The sequence below is a fragment of the Pleurotus ostreatus genome (assembly GCF_014466165.1).
Source record: "Pleurotus ostreatus strain PC9 chromosome Unknown scaffold_2, whole genome shotgun sequence".
Classification (NCBI taxonomy): Eukaryota; Fungi; Basidiomycota; class Agaricomycetes; order Agaricales; family Pleurotaceae; genus Pleurotus; species Pleurotus ostreatus.
The window spans coordinates 3,368,566-3,388,988 of NW_023503157.1; the positions used below are offsets into that span (position 1 = coordinate 3,368,566).

Genomic DNA, 20,423 nt, shown 5'->3' on the forward strand with positions numbered 1-20,423 from the left:
GGGGAGTCTGACAAAAAGGGGATGTCGACTTTTCAAACGCCTGAAGCTGAAACTTATATATGGCTCGGCGCCTGGGAGTCATATTGCGGCATACGAGCCCACGCCAAGGTGGTCTGACGCAGCCCGATGTCTTCTTATACCATGAGGCCGATGGGAATAGTTACCGTATAAAACATCGTCCGGAGCGAACGTTCGTGTACCAGCCACAAAAGGAAGGCAGAATAGTACGCCGACGCTCCTTTTACGGGCATGATAATAGGATTGGCTGCAGGGCAGGCGAAATTTACAAGCTTTCTTCGGGGTGCTGTCAATGAGGTTCTGTAAGACCAAAATAAAAGCCTGACATTGTATACAGATGGTTACATATACCACCAGTAAAATATTCTACTTATGCTGAGGAAAGTTATGACATTGGCCCCAGCACGCTAGTTGATTCTTCATTCTTTTGCACAGTGGTAGATCACCGCTCTATAGAAAAACAAGAAACGGAGCAACAAATAACATGCACAGATGATCGCCCATCCATAGTTTTTGACGTGATCATATACTTGACCACCAATTATGGGTCCGACTGCACATAGGTAGACATGAGACACCACAATCAGTCACGGGTGATACCACCGCGGATACAAAGAATTCTATCAGACTAGTTAGCAACCATCTAAGGCGATGGCGTACTTGCGAAGACATAGAAGGTGATAAAAATGCCAAGTTCTTTGCCTATGATCATGAGTAGCCACCATGGTATGGCTGACGACAGCGCAAGTGGGAGTACCCATTCCGGTCCTATTTTGTCCGGTAAATATCCTGCAACAGGCGACGTTATTTGTCGGGATGGTTACTGTCTCGCGGCGTGTATCAATGCATGGCGAGGTAGCAGTGAGAATGCCGAAGCGCACGTACAAATTACGATGCCTGCAGACTGAGGGGGAGGGGTCAGCTCTATCGTTGACGTTTGGAGAAGAACATCTACTTACATACGCGAACAGAAGCCATCCAGTCAATGAAGAAGCGCTACTATAACCCAAGCGTTCCAGGTGAAATGACATGACTGAGATTACTATGGAGTATACCAAAAGGTCGGTTAGAATTCCTGTGGAAAATGGGGGATGCTGAGTATCCCTTTGTTATGTTATGGACCAAAGTAGGGCTGCTAACCTAAGCCAACGACAGCCGTGATGAACCAGTAGGATGACCTCCAATTCGCAGTCCACGATGTCCACATATTGAGGGATGAAACTAAGCGAACACAACCGCAGCCCCCGGTGTGGACCTGGTAGAGAGCTGAGTACTAATTCAATTCGCTGGGGAGTTTGGCTTTGGCCGCGAAGCATCAGAAGGTTGCTTGAACGTAACTTCGCCAGAAGCCCAAGGCCGCCCACAGGGGTGAATTGCTTACGGTGCTAGTGATGCGGCCTCAATCCCACGAGTAAGTGCTGCACGATCCTCGACATGACTTGAAATTCCATTCCCCAAAGCGGTGATCTTTGGCGTGCATACAGTATTGAAGTGAATTGTCTGATGGAGGAACGTGACCCGACATCAAAAGCGCGAGTTTACCATGTCCGTCCTACGAACATCACCCATCCGTCAATGTTCGGGTTGGGCTCGAGGCCTCGAAACATGATATTATCCCCAAGGTAATCCACGCGTTGTATCCCTTCTACGAAACCAGAGTTATGATTTGACCGGGAGGACAGTCTTGCTCTGTACGCTTTGGTGACTTGAATCTGGCGAACCTGCGGCCAATCGTAGTATTCCGATTGAGAGACGTATTGCTGAAAATTCTCGTATACTGCGTTGTATATATCTTCGCATTTGATTCCTTCAGGATTGCGGACCATGAAAGGCCAGAGGAAAGGTTGGATGGGGTCGTCGCCGATAGCGTTGATGAACATGTGAGTGAGAAATGGGTATGTCGCTGGTTGAATCCTGTCCGCCCGTGAGATGGGTATCATAGTTTCGACGGTGCCGTAGCAAAGCATAGAAGGATCTTGACCTATGTCGAACCACAAGGATGTAGGACCAAATAGCTGGTGTTCGAGAAAAGGATTTAATTGGCATTCCCATGGAAAGGGAAGCGGTTCGTGTGGTTTCGGCACCTTCCATCTTGTCGGACGAGGAGGCAGCGCAGTATGCTGTGTCCCCGAAATCCACCGCTCTGGATGGTCGCCGTCAACACTGCGTAAAGAGTCAAACATCCCTTGAATATCGACATCAGGGGGCACCGGCCAAGGGGCTGCTCCCTATAGACCTAAGTCAGAACTTGGTGCACACGGGAGACGACACACAAGTTCATTACCGTGACACCGTCAACGTTCGGACAAGCATAGTAACCGTATGCTTTCCATTCAGCAAGAGGGACTCGGTCATTCACCACCGACTCAGTGGCTGGAACCGACGACGTCGACGACCCCGACGCATTCCGTTTAGACGATCCTAGGCAATCATTAACGATTGATTGGCACCTTTGGGACGAGCGCTGGCTTGCTTACCTCGAAAACGTTCCAAGAGCCCCCATCCTTTACGACGCTTATTCGTTCCAGGGTTACTTCCACCGCTATCTATCGCTGGCTGTGCGATAGGGATCCTCGAAAACGATGAACCGGCACGATGTTCGACAGGTAGCGCGGATTTGGTTGGTGGCAGAGTCTGCGGCGTGGTGACAACTGGTGAAGCGACCCACGGTTGACTGAGGTCATTGATTGGGCGGTATAAACCACCAAATTGCATCCATGGCTCTCGTTGGTCGCCGCCAGGAGCGATGGGCATCGACGAGGACCACTATACGATTCGATTCGAAGATGGAGGTTGCCTCTTTAACGGTCAACACGAGGCCTGCATGTCGTTGGAGGTTACATTGTAGATCCGCCGAATTATGTTACAGATCGCGGTGCAATACATAGTAGCATTGTTACCGTCCTACAGATTGGTCAGGAGCAGGCAGGAGCAACCCTCAGCCGCAACGAGGTGTGGAGTGGCGCGAAGTGATTGTCTTCTAAAATATGAGTACAATAGTAGGGGGAATACATTGTCGGAAGTGGTATATTGCATTATGAGTGTGCTACATGCATAAGTTAGGTCATGGAACAGCACGCGACCACCCAAAGTCTATCGTAATATTTAGTCCGTACGGTCGGAGATCGTACTCTTTTCGGAGCAGTGGCAAGGATTTTGGAGACTCTGTTTCGGGGGGGAAAGTCGCAGCAGAAGCTTCCGAGGGATCTGGTTGGGGAACAAATCCATGGGGGAGATGTACGGGAACTCCGAACTCCGGCTTCGGTACCAAGGGCCATAGCAGAACCCAAAGGACCTGCCGAAGGAAAGTAGGTCTATTTGAGTACTGGGTAGGCGTTTGCGAGGCGGGATTGGGGGCGGCGGTACGGGGCATGTCCACATGTGATGTAGTCAGCGAGGCAGCCGGCGACGCAAGTTCACCATCTTGGTCTTTCTCCGCAAACTCCAACATCAGCGTCGCAGCGGCCTGCTTCTCTAGATCTGTCTTGAGTTTGTCTACACTGTTCCATTCCCATTGCGTGACATTGTATGGCTCGAAGAAGCCGTTGGTGGAGAAGTCACACCAGCAGCGATCGATTACGCGGATAGTTGATGGGAGGGTGATATTCTGCAAGTCTTTGGAGAGGGTAGCGTTGAGGGCTGCGCCGAAGGTAGTGATATTCTCCGACCAAGGAATTGCAAGAGGTGTGTCGAGGGTAAACGGTTGCCAGTAACACGAGGAGATGAATAGGGTGGTCAAGAGGATTATACAGTAAAAACTAGAATTCTGGTTCCAGTCAGCTCTTCAGTATATTTCAAGGCGAACATACCACGGCTTTGCATGCATTGTCAAGGACAGTATAAACAAAACCAAGAAGTAAGGTGATGCTGTTGGGATTGGGAGGAACAGCAATGGCAGAAACCACCTTGTGCACCTGTGAGCATAAAGAATTCAGGAAAGGCCCGGGCAAGACATGAATTCACGTACCACATGTTGCGCAACAGTGCTTGTCGTCGTAGAGCACTTCGGAGAAGTTTTGCGGCGGATACCACGCGGCGACGGAAACGTGACCGGGGAAACTCCACTGGCGAAGCGCCCTCAGGTGAAGCGCGTGAAGATTCTGGAGAATTCCAAGGTCTTCCCCTCAAAAACCCATCCGAGCAACATCGTCTGTCCCTCTGTTACTAGACATTATGCCTTCCCATCCTGAGGTTTTGTGGGCACAAAGAAGCTCAGCAAGTGACGAGACTAAGGTCGGTTCACTTTCTATCTGGTCGCGATCATTCACTGATTGCGAACGCGTCGCGATTTTTGCTGCCTGAACAGAATGTCATCTACCTCACCGTGAATCTAACAGAGATCAAAGAATCTACGTTGGTTTGCGAGCTAGAGCCTACCAAACTCACGTTCAAGGCGACGGCTGGAGCGTATGTGTTCACATTTACCCTTTTGGACGGCGATTTACGTTCACTACCCCGTAGATCGACCAAAGGCATCGAAGAAAAGGAGTATGAATTTGCTCTCGATCTTTTCGAAGAGATCGATCCTGAAGTGAGAAACTAGTCAACTAGCGATCGCATAGAATACTGAGAAGCTTTTTTTGTAGAAATCAAGTAAGCGCTTGACTACGCGTTCCCTGGTTCTCGTCCTCCGCAAAAAGGAGGCGAAAGAAGCGTATTGGCCTCGTCTCACTAAGGAAAAGATCAAGCATCCTTTCATCAAGACTGACTTCAGCCGATGGGTAGATGAAGATGAGCAGGACGGCGCCGAGGCTGTGGACGAAGATCTGATGGAGGGCATGGGTGGCATGGGTGGCGGCATGGGTGGCATGCCAGGAATGGAAGGCCTGGGTGGCATGGGAGGTATGCCGGGTATGGGTGGTATGGGTGGTATGGGTGGCATGGACTTTGAGAAGGTACGTTCGTCGGGTTCTCCATCTGTTCTCCATTAAGACCTTCGTAGATGATGGCTTCGATGGGCGGCATGGGTGGCGCCCCCGCCTCCGGGGGAGATGAGGATTCCGGTCCCAGCGTGGAGGATTCCGACGATGACGATGACGGCCCTCCACCACTTGAACAGGCCGAGCCCACCAAGCCATGATTAGGCTGTCGAAAATTCGAGCCATGGAGAGTTGTGCAGAAGGAATGTAAACGCTGTAATTATGGACGCTTCGGTAGACCCTTAATGGATAAGCTAAGACTCTATCTGCACAAGCCAGTGAGCCATTCGTGACCGTTCATATCATGGCTTCGTCTATGGTAACTTCCAATTGCCCTTCCACTGCTTTAACTGATACTCTAGAGATAGTCGTCGAGGTCAGTGACCGGTACCATGGAAGGCGCATTACAAGGCGCACCTTGTTAAGTCCCTAACACAATAATCAAAGCCAACCTTGGAGTCAACAATCGCCTCACAGCCGATACCTGTGCCAACCGCGAGAACCTTTGAACCGCAGGCCCGACCCGCTGCTAACCCAGAAGGAGCATCCTCTACAACAAGGCCTGAGCGTGGCCGCGGTCAGCAGACGTGCCTGCGCGCGCAAGATCGTTGGACTGAGCTCACATCTCGTCGCGTCAATACCACACTTCTGTGCCCCGGCAAGATAGGGATCGGGGTTCGGCTTCCCTTTGGATACATCATTCGACGTGATATAGTCGCAGAGGGGTAGGGGAACGCCGCATCGTTCAAGGGCACGCGGAGCATACTTGTTCGTTGCTAGTCACGGAGGAGGTCGGAAATTAGAGTCATCCAAACTCAAACAGATCGTACCAGAGGTGACTATTGTCCATTTCGAAGCGGACCGTGGTTCACTGAGCAGCTAGTATAGGTATTCAAGTTTATAGGCGCCTGTATCTTCAATAGATATCAATCTACCTGCGTAAGGAGGTTATGGACGCCGGGAAGCTGTATTGGTCCGCCTTGAATGACTAGGTCTTCAAACCGATCAATCTCGTTCTACGCGACCCGGTCAGATGTAACAGAAATGTTGTACCACGGGGAATACAATCGAGCGCAATCGTTGCCAAGAGACGGCATGATGGTAGACACTGGTATGAGAATCCTACCTGGAGAGTCTCTTCGTCGCTGATGTGACACAGCTCCTTCAGAGTGTCGTACAATCGCCTGCCGTGGGTGGCATGGGACACCTCGACATAGTTGCCGAGGTTGTAGTCCTCGCAGAATCGCTCCCATGCCTTTAGCACACCGGGCGTCGAATCGATCAGTGTCCTACAACGTTTCCCCGAAGCAACCGAGCATCCAAGCAAAACAACGTTGGGGAAACGATTTTGATGTCGCGAATGGGGGCATACCAGTACGTCGGTGAGTTCGCCGATACGCGAGTTGATGAAAACCCACAGACCCATCCATATCAAACAATATCTATTTCGCATGAGGCATTCAACTATGAACTATGGGGTCCAAGACTAACCGCATCAACGTAGAGCTTCTTGATGTCAGACATAACGCATATACTGGCGAGCGAGCAAAACAATCAGATAAGGTACTCCTCGAAGAGTCGAAATGCAATAGGATGGGAAGCCGGATCGCCGGCCCTGCGGGGTTACCTCTGCCCATGCGGGTCGGAGGCGGAACAAGATACCACGTGGATTGGTATGTACCATCTTCGTTCATCATCATCGCATTTGCTGATTGCCCCTGTTGTCTCCCAACACATCAGAGAATCGGAGAGAGCTGATGAAACACGACTATCGCGTCGAGTGGCGAAGCGCAATGTTGATGCCGAATGGCCCAACTGCAGAAGCCGTTCGTTGGCCACCTTCGGCAAGCCGATGCGCACACTATAAAACAAAGGGTGGAATGGCCTTTGTGTCTTAGGGCTTTTTCTTCTTTCGTTCTCTTTAATACTTCCCCGCTTCCTTTTCGTTCTTCTCCACTTCTTTCACCAAGGGCTAGGCTCCCTTGATTTGTTTAACTTTATCCCTTCTTTACTCGCTCGACCCGGAGTCCCGCCACTCGCTATATTCATTCCCTGATTTACTCGAATCCTTAATCAAACCTCGTAGCCATGAAGTTCAACGCTTTAATCGCCATCTCGGTACTTAGTGCAGCCGCCTCTGCACGCCCTTCCTTCGATCGCATCCGTCGCGCCGCATTCGACTTGAAGAATGGCCAAGATGCCATTGCCTTGAAGTGAGTACATCTCGATCACGTTTAAATAGAATGGTGCTAATGATGCACTGCCGCAATAGCAATCAGTTCAAGACCACCAAGGAAGGATCACCTTGTCAACAAGGCGAACTCAAATGCGTAGGCGACAGGTTCGCACAATGTGTGAATGGCAAGTTGCTCTCGCAAGCTTGTGCTCCAGGAACGAGGTAGGTTGAACACGCTTCGCTCTGTGTGGACGCGCCCACTTACGCGACCGCCGCAGCTGCGCCGCCATTCCTCTTGATAACAAGCCTGGAACATTGGTTCAATGTACTACGGCTGACGATTTGGCTACTCGATTGGCTGCCACGGGTGCCGTCGACGTGAGTTCATCCACCTCGATTTTGATAGTTAATCTCTGAAACGTCTTGTTCGTAGGCAAACGCAGGAGGCAACAATGCGAACAACGACCCGCAGACATCATTGACTCTGGATCCCAAGGTGATTGCGAATGGCTTCGCGAATGACGGTCAAGATGTTCCGGCTGCCGGTACGATAAACATACTCTACCATCAGTGATCCATCTCACTTCCCGTCGATTGATTTTTGGTTCCAGGTCAAGTCGCATCCCTTACATCTACGAACAACTTCATCAATTTCTGTTTGACCGTTCCTGATCTCCCCATCACCAACGGCCAACAAATTACGAGTGGATCATGCAACCCAGCTCCCATTGGTGTCATCCCCAGTGTTGACCTCATGCCCTCGTCGAAATTCACGTTCCCGCCCAACTTGGGCACCGTCCCCGCCAACAAGGCCTTCACCATCTCCATGGCCGTCAAGAATCTCGAGACAGGCAACTTCGTCAATGCTCAAGCGAACTACTTCGCTGCGCCACAGCAGTTGAACGGACAAGGCGTGATCAAAGGACACTCACACGTCGTGGTCGAGAAAATTGATTCATTGACTTCGACTCAAGTTACCAACCCGAAGCAATTCGCGTTCTTCAAGGGTTTGAATGCAGCGGCGCAAGGTGGTATTCTGACTGCAGACGTCGCAAATGGGTTGCCAGCAGGCGTATACAGGCTCTCCTCTATCAACAGTGCGGCGAATCACCAACCGGCTATCGCCCCAGTCGCTCAGCACGGATCTTTGGATGATATCATCTATGTAAGGCTTACCCCCAATAGTATTCGAATTTTCACTGATTTTCTTGTGGTATAGTTCACTGTGACTGACGGCGCACAAGCCGCTGGGGCGAACGCCCAGGCTGCTGGTGCCAACGCTGCAGGCAACGGCAATGCAGCCAAGGCCAATGTTCAGGCTGCCACTGCTAAGGCTGCTGGCAACGGGAAAGCAGCTGGGAAAGCAAAGGCTGCCGGGAAGTAATCATCTGAAAGACCATCATATATTGTTCAAGTGATATACCCGGTGCCTTCATGACGCAAGATGATCCCTATTCACGATTATTTATTGCCGTCGCTATATCAGCACGCACTACTGTATCCATACTGCTCCAGCACCCTGTTCTGCAATCAGTATACCCTTTGCTAGATGCCAACTTTCACCCGACCGTTAGGCATGGAATGCACGTCGCGTAAATCAAGTGTTGTCTAAATATGGAAGCGCGGTGTACAGAAGGGGGCGAGTGCCTTCTGATCTTATTCATTTAGGGGTAGGGTGCTGTGGTAGAGTAAGTAGCAAGTAATTTTGCCACGTCAACCACCCTGATCCGAGCGTTCGAGCTTGCTAATTTTGAGTTTGCTGATTTCGAGGGTCAATGTACACTAGGTGTACGCCAGGCAATTCATATTTGCTGAGTTTCCAACGAGACCGGACGCGTGTTGAGCTTCGACTACGTCCTAAGTCACACACTTAAAAAATAAATGAGCTATACTTATAGCTTTGGGGTTAGAATTAAGTCATTCGCTACCAACCGCGATGAGGTAACGACTGTCGAGTACACAGACTACAAGAAGCGGCTGGCCTAGCCCCTATATGGTTGTCCTGTGGTTATTTGTAGCACACAAGGCGAGTTGGAGGTGAGGGAGTGTTTGGTTGAGGCGTAGTGACGAGATGAAATCGACTTGTGTAGGTTTCGTACCGAGGTTATTCCTACTCACAGGTAGCGTGGGGCCTGCGTGCCAAGACCCGTCGCTGCGCATAGATGATGCCCTCGATGCACAACTACGGCGTTGATGAACCCCCTTGAAGAGGTGGGCTTGATATTCCCCTATCATGGGACTGATCCCGGCGTAGCATTAAACTTGAAGCAACCTTTGTGCTGGTTTTCGCCTTTAAGTGAGGGTGTTCACGTTAGCGTGGGCTTGGAGAGTAGTTGATCACAACGGGTTCTTGATCTCCAACCAATATTCTGGTAAAGGATTGCATTGGCTGGTGGCGTGAAACAACGCAGACAGCAAGGAGAGCGCATCATTCGTGCCAATGGAGGGCGCTATGCGCCGGCTCGACAAGGATCATGACACGCGGGCGGAGTGATATGCCGTATGATGTCCTTCGTTCATCCTATAGTATTTCCATGTCAGCATCATCAGGCCGTGTGCACAAATGTGGTGATAATCTGTCACCGGCGAGATTGAACAAACTGAAACGTACGGTGGTAAAAATAGCGACACTTTTCATAGTGCCGACGGCCTAAGAGTGATATGTAGATGTTCCGAGCAAGCACGTATGTTGCGCAGATGGTGCCTTGAGTACTAAAAAAAGCTGGGCGCCCCAAACTGTATGTTGAGCGCAAATCTGGATGCCCTCACAGCATAGAGTCGCCGGTAGTGTCCTACTTACTGCTTGGTTGAACTTGAATGAGGGGTTCAAACGCGCAGCCTATTGGCAAGGCAAGGGAGGCTATATCCCCTCATCATTGATGGAAGAGAATCCATGCAACCGCTCCACCCTTCTGGAGGCGACTTCACCGAGCAGGCGGTAGAAATTGGTGTTTATTTTAGAGCCATCAGTTGCAGGCGTTCATCATCACAACCACTGATTTCCCAGAATTCTGGGACGTGCCTTCAACGTGCTGCCACTGTACTGGGTTCCTTTCCGCAAGAGAATCGATGGTCGTGAAGGGAATCTCGGCCGTTGATAGGAAACGAAATTTTGTGCAAGGCTTGATGGTCCTGGGTGGAGTGCCCCTCTGAGCGCTCGTCTCTGATTGGCAGATGGGCAGAGTCTTCCCACGCTCTTCACTGCTCCCATTCATGAAATGAGAAAGAAAAATACAGATAATATTGCTGAACGCACTAATCGATGAGGGGACACGAATGGTATACACCAAAAAATAGCAGGAGAAAACTCGCCTCCTGCGAGGTGAGAAAGAGTGCGATTGGACACTGTGGCCGAAATAGCTCTTCTGTAAGTGACGGTTGCCACGGCTGGATTGATCAGTCGGCAACAAACAAGAGCCAAGGTCCCTATATAAGCTCTTTGTATCATGCACCTTTCTTTCTTTCCACACCTCCACCCCTTCGTCCTTTCCTCACTTTACTTTTCGGAATCGCTCATTCCTCCGTGCGATCAGTGATCGTAGTACCGGCTAGTCCATTCACACTCAACGACCTGACCTGGTGTCCCCACTCTCGTTACAACTTTCAAACTTTCATTCTTAACGTCGAAACTCTTTAAAATGCAATACCTTTCGCTCTTCGTTACGCTCGCGATCGCTTTGGCTGCTTCGGCTGTGCCCCAGAACCAAATCAACGGTTTCCGAGGAGGACAGGGTGGCTTTGGCCAGAACAGGGGCAACCAACAGCAGAATGTTAACCAGGGCCAGAACAACAACAATGTAGGCGACTCGTATTTGATCCTTTGCCTTTCAACTTAACCCAAAACTTTAGGGCGGAAACAATAACAACAACAACGCTGGGAACAACGCTGGTAATGCCGGGAACAACGCTGGTAACGCCGGTGCCGGTGCCGGAAACAACGCTGGAGCCGGTGCTGGTGGTGCAGCAGGTGGCGATCCCCAAACCTCGTTGACGCTGGACCCCAAGGTTATTGCTGGTGGATTTGCTAACGACGGACAGGATGTTCCCGCTGATGGTTTGTACCTTAACCAATCATCAGGTTTTGCTGCTAAATAAGCCGAATTTCAGGCCAAGTTGCTTCGTTGACCTCCACGAATAACTTCATCAACTTCTGTCTTACTGTTCCCAACCTCCCCATCACCGACGGTAAACAGGTCCAGGGAGGCTCTTGCAATCCCGCACCTATGGGTGTTCTCCCCTCGACTGACAACATGCCCTCGTCGAAGTTCGTCAACCCCAAGAACGGCGATACCATCCAGGCCGACAAAGCATTCACCATCCAAATGGCTATCCGTGGAATGCAGACCGGTTTCTTCGTCAACGCAAACAACAACTACTTCTCCGCGCCCCAACAGCTTAATGGTGGGGGCCAGATCCAAGGCCACTCGCACGTCGTTGTTGAGCAGCTCCAAGCCCTCGACCAAACCACTCCCACCAACCCCAAGGTCTTCGCCTTTTTCAAGGGTCTCAACGCTGCCGCTCAGAATGGTATCCTTACTGCTGATGTCACGGAGGGTCTCCCAGCCGGCGTTTACAAGGTTTCCTCAATCAACTCCGCCGCTAACCATCAGCCTGTCCTCGTCCCGATTGCTCAACACGGTTCTCTCGATGACGCTGTCTACGTGAGTATCTAATCTAGCGTCTTTCCAGTAAATATGTCCTGACGATTCTGTCATTAGTTCACTGTGACGGCTGACGGTCAAGCGGCCGCTGGCGCCGGTGCTGCTGCTGGAGGTGCCGCTGCAGGCAACGCCGCCGCTGGAGGTGCTGCTGCTGGAGGTGCTGCCGCAGGCAACGCCGCTGCTGGAGGTGCCGCCGCCGGAGGGGCTGCTGGTGGAAACGCAGGTGCTGCCGGTAACGCTGGTGCCGCAGGACAGACCGGTCGTAACGGCCAGAACGGACAAGCAGGTCGCAACGGACAGGCTGGTCAAAACGGACAGGCTGGCCGCAACGGACAAGCAGGTCAGAACGGACAAGCTGGGCAGGCTGCTCAAGGCCAGAACCGTGGCCAACAACAACAGAACAACAACAACCGTAACGGAGGCAGGGGCCGCCGCATGCTCTTCACCCGCAGGCAGCTGTAAAGCGCTTTCTGTCACTTGAAAGCCTTTCCCCCTTCTTCATTGTTCCCGTTCTGTAGCATCTGCGTTAGTATTTATATGTCCGCCCATTGGCATACCCATTGTTGTCTTGCATTTTAGAGCCCCCATTTTCGAGTTATTGTACTATAGTTCATGACGCGCTTCCTACCACACTACCTCTGGAAGTTAGGTAATTCTTCTTTGTCCGTCATTGACGTTGACTGTTGCGACGTTTGGGTAGTCATTTCTACACATGGCGCGTAGTGTAGACGTTGAGTAAAATGACAATTCGGATGTTTGAGCGACCAGAAACTTATTTTGAGATGACTCTTTCCACGTGGCAATATTTGGTAACGACTTGCTATACAAACATGAACGACTTACTTCCTCGAATCCGAGCAGCCAACGCCGAAATTAGCAACCTTGTTTGACTAAGACTCGTGTTCATCGCATTGTTACCACGTCGGAAAGTCATCGAGAATTTTGGGGAATTGAGGAGTTCAAAATGTTCATCATTTGCACCCCCGGCGTACTCGGGGTCGTTGCTTGTCAACGGGCTTGAATGGATTTGCAATGATGGTTCTGATGCATCATTGAACCGGCACTACCTCAATGCATCTACTCCATTCGCTGATATGCACGATACCAACGCGGCGATGGAGTAAGCTAATAATACCCACGTCTCGTTGTCGAATGATTAATGGCAAGGAAATATGGTGCGCGCGATAGGGTTTCCTGTGGAATATTCAAGCGAAGAATGTGAAGGATGCACAAGAAACGGGGGTCGAAAATGCTCACGCGACCTCAAGCTTATGTACACCGCTGTTGTACAATGCCATATATGTTATAAACCGGTAGCCTAGCAAAGCACACGAAGTGTATATATACCAATGTAAGCAAGCCGCTTGTACAGTAAGGAGGTAAAAATAGAGGTCCAATATAATCCAGAGCGTCGTCCAATCGCTGAGCAAAGTAGTAAAAGGATATGAAGGTATTCAATATGGTCGTGAAAGTATGCGGGTATCTTGTCTCAGTCATCTATTTAGGGCGTCAGAATGTTGGGGGATACTCGAGGAGATCGTGTACTCGCCTAGTCAGTCTCCGGGTTTGGGCCTCTACTGAAGGATAAAACCAGCAACGCCTTCTCTTTCGTACCCAAGTGCGACAGCAGCGTTGTTTGCTTCTGGCTCGGAGGTGGTGTAGAAATGGTTCTTGGCACTGGGGTTGTACAACCTGTGCAGCGGGACACTTCCACAGATCTGAGTCTTGAAAATATGCCCAGTGACCCCCTCGCTCTGATAACCAAGCTTCTGAACGGCGTTATCGCGCTCCTGTTCCGACGTGGTATAGAAATGATCCTTTGCGTGCCCGCTGAACATACGGAAGAGTGGCGTCGTATTCTTCGCAGCGGTGGGGTACACCTTGCCAGCGTGAGCTTCCTTCGCGTACCCGTGGGCTTTGCTCATTTCGTTGGCATCAGTGGTGTAGAAGTGATCTCCCGCAAGACCGTCGAATCCACGAAGAAGGGGGACAGAATTGGATGCAGCTGGGCAATCATCGATGGGCGGCGTTGGAGTCTGAGTGGATGCTGGGGGAGGAGCGACCGCTGAGCTCGAAGGGACAGGAGGCTGCGTAGAAACTAGAGCCTCAGAGCTCGCAGGTGGGGCGGAAGGTGAGATAGATGTCGAGGCGGGCGGAGCCACAGACGCAGAGCTCGCTGTGAGAGTTGACGAGTCAGAGATCGCGGGGGTGGGGGCCTGCGAGACCGGGGCATCGGAGGTGGCAGAGGGATTAGGCTGCGTGGATGCAGATGAAGCGGATTGTACGTCACTGCTTGCCGCAGACGAAGTGTCCGTGGATGCAGGATACGGTTGTGTGACTGCTGACGAAGCTGGAGGTACCTCGCTGCTCGCAGGGGGCGGAGCGTCCGTAGATGCAGGAAGGGGAGCGTAAGTGGTAACGGAAGCAGAAGCGGTCGATTCCACTAGCGTGGTTGAAGCTTGCACTGGTGCAGGGTGCTTCTAACATAAATTGTACACATTAGCTTGCAGCTTCAGCTAACAACGAATTGTATTTACCTGATAACCCCGAGCTTCGTATCCGGCAGGAAGCGCAAGGATTTCCGAGGCACACAGCACAGCTGCAACAAGAGCGATTGTGAACTTCATAATAATTTTTTCTTAAAAAAAGTTGAAGGAAAGTAAATGAAGATGCACAAAATGGGAAAGAGGATAGAATAAAGGGAACGAAGTCGAAGTGGTAAAGGACTGGGAAGTGAAGAAGCGAATGAAGATTTGGGAGTAGGTATACCCGCCTTTATACCCGTCCTGAGGCTTGAAGGCTTCGTCGGACCTCAGGGAAGCTTCAGCCAAACGTCGGGAACGATGTCATGTTGATGTTGGATAAAGGCCTGCCACTCCGCTAGCAACTGACCAATGTCGACACTTGTCAGGTTGCAGACGTCACAATGTAAGCAAGCCTGTACATTGTAGCGCCCACGGTATATGTGCTTTCAAAAGCAACAAGACCGCGCCCCAGTGATGCGGCGCATTTTCCCGATCCTAACACAAACAAAATGAGAAGAGAGGTAAGTATGAATGCACGGGCGACAGCAAAGCACCATACCACTGTTGATATAATGATAACGGAAGCTGAAAGGTCTAGTCACATCTTCCAGAGCATCCGCAGGCAACCCCCAGGAGAGGATTTCCGTCAAAGTACGTTTTGAACAGTCGCTGTCGACTAGCTGAACCACAGTCGCCTTGTTCTAGAGACGCGATGAGTACAGGTGCCACAAGCCCTGTAGACTTGCAGCCAGCGTGAAACGACAGGTTCTTGACAAGCAGGAATATCGCAACACATCGACATCATCACTGCCATTGGTTTCCCTGACTTGGTCGTTAGACGTTCTATGACAAGTCTCGCAGGCGCTCCACGAATGTATTGACTTAATAAGTTCCCACAATCAGTTGAAGAGTTCTCACAGTAAGACAAAAGGTACAGTATAAGTCTCTTTGAGATATAGCATAGGGTTAGGGTTAGAGCAGCGGAAGATCAAAAAATAATGGCCTGCCCAGCCAGAGTGGCCGATGCAGGACAGGAAAATATAGAGACGGTGCATGAGCCGAAGCCCATACAAGCCGAAGGCATCCCCTGTATGGACAGGGTCGCCGTGCTATGGAGGATCCCCACGGCCCGTAAACCCAGGTAGTTGAAGGGATCTACGCCATCAAGGTAAGTATGAGTTGCTCAGAAGCCAGCGAAGGGGTTTTATACTTTCCTAGCGCGCACGGACCATTTGCATTTATTTTGATCAAGTGTATTTGAACCGTTGTATGCCATTTGGAACCTGGGACTCGCCAGTCTCGTCGAAGTTCGACGACAGACGTAGGAAGTGAATCAGTATGCATCATTATCATTATGCATTAACAGGGCAAGTTTCTAGATACTATATACTTCTAGATAGCATTGCAGAGATGGTAAGACAAGATATAAACACAAATTGGTTCGTGGATTTGATGTTATGGGAGAAAAGCTTGTGCTTGTAACATCCAGATACGCGCGTACTCTCCATTCTTCTTGATGAGCCCATCGTGGGTGCCTTCTTCCACAACAACGGAGTCGTTCATATACCTAGACCATCCATGAGTCAATAATACTTCGGGCAAGGGTGTGCAGAAGAGCTCACAATATTAGGTCGGCATGCCGAGTGAGATTCCCAAATCGGTGTGAGGAGAAGATCATCGTTTTATTTCCACGCAATTGGCGCAATCGTTCAAAGAGATCTGCAGGAATGTCTAGTCGAAGGTTTTAGCCGGAATATGAAGTACTTGCCATGTTCTGCCGTTGGATCGAGTGATGCACTGGGTTCGTCGAATAGGAGCAACCCCACCTTGGACTCTGAAGCAAGTGAGCGCATGAATGTCCGGGACCTGTGATTGTTTTGTTGCATTATTAGGTACCTCTCCTGCAAGCTTACTACGAGGACGACTCACAAAGCAATACGTTGCATTTGGCCGCCCGACAAACCGATGGACCCGCTCGAACTTATGTTACCGAACGTCCTTACTGAGCTATAATCCACCGGCCTCCCGAACAGCGTCTTCGTGCCTTCGGGAAGGCCGCTGTAATAATCCCTAACAGGGCGCTCGAGATATGTATTGAATCCCTCGGGCAGCTTGTCGATGAACTCCTTCGCACCACCGAGGGTAGCAGCTCGCATGATCATGTCTTCATCGTTGGCGTTATCTGGGTCACCCAGACCGATATTATCCTTGATCTATATACAAAAATAATGTTAAGTGAGTGCTTTGAGAAGCACTGAACGTATAGGATCGGGACTTACGGATAAGGGGAAATGAGTGTAGTCTTGGAATAAAACAGACGTAGCACGTCTTAAGTCCGCAAGCTTGAGCGTCCGTATATCCCGGTCATCAATAAGGATCTCGCCCTCGCAGGGGTCATACAAACGAGCAATTAATTTGAGGATAGTACTTTTCCCAGAACCATTAGAACCAACGATAACCTACGCCGTGTTAATTCGAGAAATTACAGCGAAATCATTATTCAAACCCACACATAGTTGCCCTCGTTCAATCTTGAAGGATACGTTGTGGAGGGCATACCCTTCGCTTCCTGGGTATTTGAACGAGACGTTCCTGTTTGTTATCCGAGCCATTTTAGACATATTCCAGGGGTGCCACGGCAGTTGCGTACCTGAACTCGATGGCCATGCCCATTGTGAGGGTTTGCTGATTCTCCGGGTATGGCTCTTTGCCATCAGCGATTTTGTTGGGTATATTTCCGACTTCGTAGATATTCCGTATCCGAGAGAGCTGGTCCGCAACAGAACGGGTTTCGTCTAATAGACTAAAAAGCCCGTAGATAAATGTCTGCGTGGTGTTCATGACTAAATGGAGGGACGTTATTGAAACGGGTATCGATGCAGGGTATTGCACGGCGCGCAAGGTGAATAGAATCTGCAGAGGAATACTCCATCAGGAACAGCAGACTTTGAGGAATGTTGACCTACGTGAGGGGCTTCCTTCAGAGGTTCGTGGAGGAAAGATGAGATACTGAGACGATCGCTAGTGCGGAAGTGGTGCAGTGCGTCATAAAAGTCCATGGCAGCTGAGTCACCAAGTTTCTCCAGGCAAGAATGATACACTGGAAGGGATCGTTTAGTTGCGAACGAGGGATCATAGCAAGAAATACCCACAAGAAACACAGTACTCCCAAAGACCACCGGCAACGATTTCCTTGCGGTGTTCGGGTGCTGTGACTAGCTGCTTCAGACCTTGCATTTTGATATAATCGTCATTCTTCGTCGTGGCCGCCCAGACTATTGTTTCATCGATAACTTGTACATAGCTGAACACGAAGACAACATACCGCCCCCTGGGTGCATCGTCTTCCTGACAGACATCCATGCAGCCGCGGATTGCGCGAAACACAATGCAGCCATTAACAACCCATCCCGCTGCTCGTGGAGAACAGTTACAAGCACGGTCACCTCGGAGAAGAGACGGAGGAAAGTACTCGATATACGGGCGGCCAGAACGACCGTGTCCCAAGCGATGCTGGATCGAGAATTCTGGGGAGAAGTTTCCTCCAACTGGCGCTGAACTGCCCCGTCATCGAAAGTCGGGACATCCAAGCGTACATTCGCGCGAAATACGTGCTGCGAGTAGAACAGCTTGATTCGCGTGTTCAATGGAGTCATGATGCGGAACTTCACGAAGAGCACCAATCGGGTGACCACTGCACATCCAAATCGACCGAGAGCGACTTGAGACAGTAGTCGTGTATCTACCGTTCTCTTGTCCACGGCTGTTTGCACCTCCACGCGCACAACCATCAGGAATTGCCTCCCGTGAATGGTCTAATCGACTCACTATTATCAACATTTGGCTCGAGTACCTTATAACTTGAGTTAGCCAAACGTTAGACCTCCTGTGTTTTAGACACGCACCACAGAGAAACCGCTGGCACCAAAGCTACAGCAAACTCGAGTATCAAGTACGACACCAGCAAGGGCAAGCACGACGGGATTGTCACAATATCCTTGAGCATCCTCCAGACGTATGGGAGGTTGTTCGCCATCTCCATATACTTCTCCAAGCTTGAGGAACCTGGAACGCTCGCGAGCTCCGGCGCGACTTCATCGTAGAGATCCCATACGCCCAGACGCGTGTGCTTGATGTTGGTGGGGTGTTCGGGATCGAATGTCCCCTTCCGTTTGGTACGTTTGTTCGCTTTCTGTCGGAAACGTCGCATGGTGGTGGTAGCGGTCGAAGTGGGAGTGAAACGTAGCGCTGTGCGGAAGATCGCAGCCACCTATATATGATTCTTCAACGAAGATATCGGAGAAGGTTATAGCGGGAAGAACCGAGACAAAGCAATTATTAGACTGTCCTGGACGTCATTGAGATATGATGGGAGGCGGAGAAGTGGTTGCATTGTATCACGCGTCCGCCGTCAGCGCGTCTTCCGCCACCGAAAGGCGACCCTGAGTTTCTGGAATAGTAAGTTCGGGCTTTGCGAAGTTTCAAGTAACGGCCTTGAAATGGGTTTCGTATTTGATTGGGGAGATGAGACGCTTGGAATAATGCTACAGAGAGACAAGAGCCCGAGGTTTCTAATATATTATAGCACGGCATACATATTGGATAGCTCGACTGGCAATGAAATATATAAAGGCCCCGAGATTCTGCCTTATGGACTTGAATAAAGCAAGGTCTCTGGGCACGGACAGCGTTAATGATAGGTCATGCCCATTCAGCGTACAAGAAGTTTATCAGCTCGGTAACGACAAAAACATTGACACTATTGCCAATAAGTCGATACTTGGTCTTCGCAGACAAACCTTCTGGCCATATAAAATCATCTTGAGAGGCAGGTCGCAAGAAGTAGAACAGGCGGAGGAGCTCTGTCGGTGAGAAATAGCGCAATCCAAGGGGGCGAAGGATGTCCATAGCGCTGGGGTTATTGTTAGCTTGAGCTTCGAGGAATTCATCGAAGATGCATGTAGTCTGGTTCATATGTTATAAATTTGTGTTCAATGTAGGGAGCCCGAAACTTACGTCCAAGTGCTCGTTCGTTTGTAGGATAGAGCCTGCGCGTTCAACTAGCTGAGTGTAGCCTGGCATACCGAGAAGCCGTAAGGAACGCCCGTGTAGAAATTGACACGAAGGATTTACCTCTTGTAAAGCAACACGTTCGTGTACTTGAGGGTAGGACGATGTCGAAAAGTCGGCCCCATTTAGAGAGTACGCGGTCTGGAATTACGTGTATTGGGGCACCATCCTGGTCAAGGAATTGCCTCAGCTTGGCGACTGATGACTGGCTTCCAGCTGAGGAAATGGGGCTAGGCGGCGACGCAGAGTCTCTAGGATCTACCCAATCGGAGTCATCGCAGCCAGGAATATGCCTCCAGATCCACCCATCGCTTGGGCTTGTCGTCGGGGTAGGAAAGCCAAGAGGTGCCATCTTGGCGAGGAGATAGTATCGCAGTCGCGAATTAGGTATCCCAAACTGTAACGGCGTAAGGAGAAACTCCATTGTATTGTACCCCAGCGAACGAAGCGTGGTTAACAGAGCTTGACGCGTAGTGGATGTCTTGAACCAGGATTATCGATTATTCTCCAACGATGACTTGATCCAAGAAACAGATGCACCTCAAATCCGGCGACATTCTCTATCAGGAGTCGTGTGGGATGGACACCAGTACCCAGTTTGACCAACTCAGGAAGAATGGTCTGCATCAGGTGGAGAAATGATCGCGCTCGAGGATCTAAAGCACCCTTTGCTTCTGGATTTAGGACTGTGTACGGTTGGCATGATGGAGATAGTAGCCAGAGATTGGCGGGAGTAGCACTAGAGGCCAGTACCGAAGAGGTCAAGGATGATATATCGACCTGCATACAAGTCCACTATGAGTACAAATCTCATGGATAGGATTGGAAATAGACCTTTTGCACAACATTTGGCCCGTGGTTTGCGCTGTAGACTTTACAGGCCGTCTGGTCCCAATCGAAGGCGCGAACGACGTTACCGTCGATCGTGCTTCTTTGGAGTGCTAGGTGGAGGCCTCCTGGACAATTGTTAGCGTAGTCTGCGACATACGTACAAAGATCTTACCTATGCCACTGTAGAACTCCCAAGCGACGATGGCCATACTAAGTAGTTTAC

At 50.4% G+C, this 20,423-nt stretch overlaps 9 protein-coding genes across 9 annotated transcripts; 3 read left to right on the top strand and 6 right to left on the bottom strand.

Annotated features, from left to right (window-relative positions):
- Window positions 1–1,556: 1,556 nt before the first annotated feature.
- PC9H_004087 (uncharacterized protein) lies at window positions 1,557–2,772 on the bottom strand (the record flags this gene model as incomplete). The annotated part of the gene is made up of 3 exons (XM_036773676.1): window positions 1,557–2,246; window positions 2,303–2,439; window positions 2,496–2,772. The coding sequence occupies 3 exons, from the start codon at window positions 2,770–2,772 to the stop codon at window positions 1,557–1,559; spliced, it is 1,104 nt and encodes a 367-aa protein (XP_036635149.1).
- A 310-nt stretch (window positions 2,773–3,082) lies between these two features.
- On the bottom strand, window positions 3,083–3,844 carry PC9H_004088 (uncharacterized protein; the record flags this gene model as incomplete). Its single annotated transcript, XM_036773677.1, has 2 exons — window positions 3,083–3,776; window positions 3,828–3,844. 2 exons carry the CDS (start codon window positions 3,842–3,844, stop codon window positions 3,083–3,085), a joined length of 711 nt encoding a protein of 236 aa, XP_036635150.1.
- Window positions 3,845–4,191: 347 nt separating this feature from the next.
- PC9H_004089 (uncharacterized protein) lies at window positions 4,192–5,098 on the top strand (the record flags this gene model as incomplete). The annotated part of the gene is made up of 5 exons (XM_036773678.1): window positions 4,192–4,251; window positions 4,325–4,425; window positions 4,480–4,549; window positions 4,605–4,913; window positions 4,961–5,098. 5 exons carry the CDS (start codon window positions 4,192–4,194, stop codon window positions 5,096–5,098), a joined length of 678 nt encoding a protein of 225 aa, XP_036635151.1.
- A 136-nt stretch (window positions 5,099–5,234) lies between these two features.
- Window positions 5,235–6,461, bottom strand: PC9H_004090 (uncharacterized protein; the record flags this gene model as incomplete). The annotated part of the gene is made up of 8 exons (XM_036773679.1): window positions 5,235–5,295; window positions 5,355–5,499; window positions 5,561–5,713; window positions 5,768–5,816; window positions 5,873–5,953; window positions 6,064–6,226; window positions 6,360–6,379; window positions 6,429–6,461. The coding sequence occupies 8 exons, from the start codon at window positions 6,459–6,461 to the stop codon at window positions 5,235–5,237; spliced, it is 705 nt and encodes a 234-aa protein (XP_036635152.1).
- A 564-nt stretch (window positions 6,462–7,025) lies between these two features.
- Window positions 7,026–8,497, top strand: PC9H_004091 (uncharacterized protein; the record flags this gene model as incomplete). Its single annotated transcript, XM_036773680.1, has 6 exons — window positions 7,026–7,150; window positions 7,210–7,335; window positions 7,392–7,491; window positions 7,547–7,658; window positions 7,725–8,278; window positions 8,333–8,497. The coding sequence occupies 6 exons, from the start codon at window positions 7,026–7,028 to the stop codon at window positions 8,495–8,497; spliced, it is 1,182 nt and encodes a 393-aa protein (XP_036635153.1).
- Window positions 8,498–10,751: 2,254 nt separating this feature from the next.
- PC9H_004092 (uncharacterized protein) lies at window positions 10,752–12,236 on the top strand (the record flags this gene model as incomplete). The annotated part of the gene is made up of 4 exons (XM_036773681.1): window positions 10,752–10,910; window positions 10,963–11,167; window positions 11,221–11,774; window positions 11,832–12,236. The coding sequence occupies 4 exons, from the start codon at window positions 10,752–10,754 to the stop codon at window positions 12,234–12,236; spliced, it is 1,323 nt and encodes a 440-aa protein (XP_036635154.1).
- Window positions 12,237–13,348: 1,112 nt separating this feature from the next.
- On the bottom strand, window positions 13,349–14,401 carry PC9H_004093 (uncharacterized protein; the record flags this gene model as incomplete). The annotated part of the gene is made up of 2 exons (XM_036773682.1): window positions 13,349–14,254; window positions 14,312–14,401. 2 exons carry the CDS (start codon window positions 14,399–14,401, stop codon window positions 13,349–13,351), a joined length of 996 nt encoding a protein of 331 aa, XP_036635155.1.
- A 1,353-nt stretch (window positions 14,402–15,754) lies between these two features.
- Window positions 15,755–18,509, bottom strand: PC9H_004094 (uncharacterized protein; the record flags this gene model as incomplete). The annotated part of the gene is made up of 12 exons (XM_036773683.1): window positions 15,755–15,866; window positions 15,922–16,018; window positions 16,068–16,165; window positions 16,229–16,512; window positions 16,579–16,758; window positions 16,810–16,891; window positions 16,950–17,212; window positions 17,266–17,399; window positions 17,452–17,574; window positions 17,625–18,072; window positions 18,128–18,152; window positions 18,205–18,509. 12 exons carry the CDS (start codon window positions 18,507–18,509, stop codon window positions 15,755–15,757), a joined length of 2,151 nt encoding a protein of 716 aa, XP_036635156.1.
- Window positions 18,510–19,000: 491 nt separating this feature from the next.
- On the bottom strand, window positions 19,001–20,409 carry PC9H_004095 (uncharacterized protein; the record flags this gene model as incomplete). The annotated part of the gene is made up of 6 exons (XM_036773684.1): window positions 19,001–19,264; window positions 19,316–19,374; window positions 19,460–19,766; window positions 19,910–19,990; window positions 20,204–20,325; window positions 20,373–20,409. 6 exons carry the CDS (start codon window positions 20,407–20,409, stop codon window positions 19,001–19,003), a joined length of 870 nt encoding a protein of 289 aa, XP_036635157.1.
- Between the last annotated feature and the right edge of the window lie 14 nt (window positions 20,410–20,423).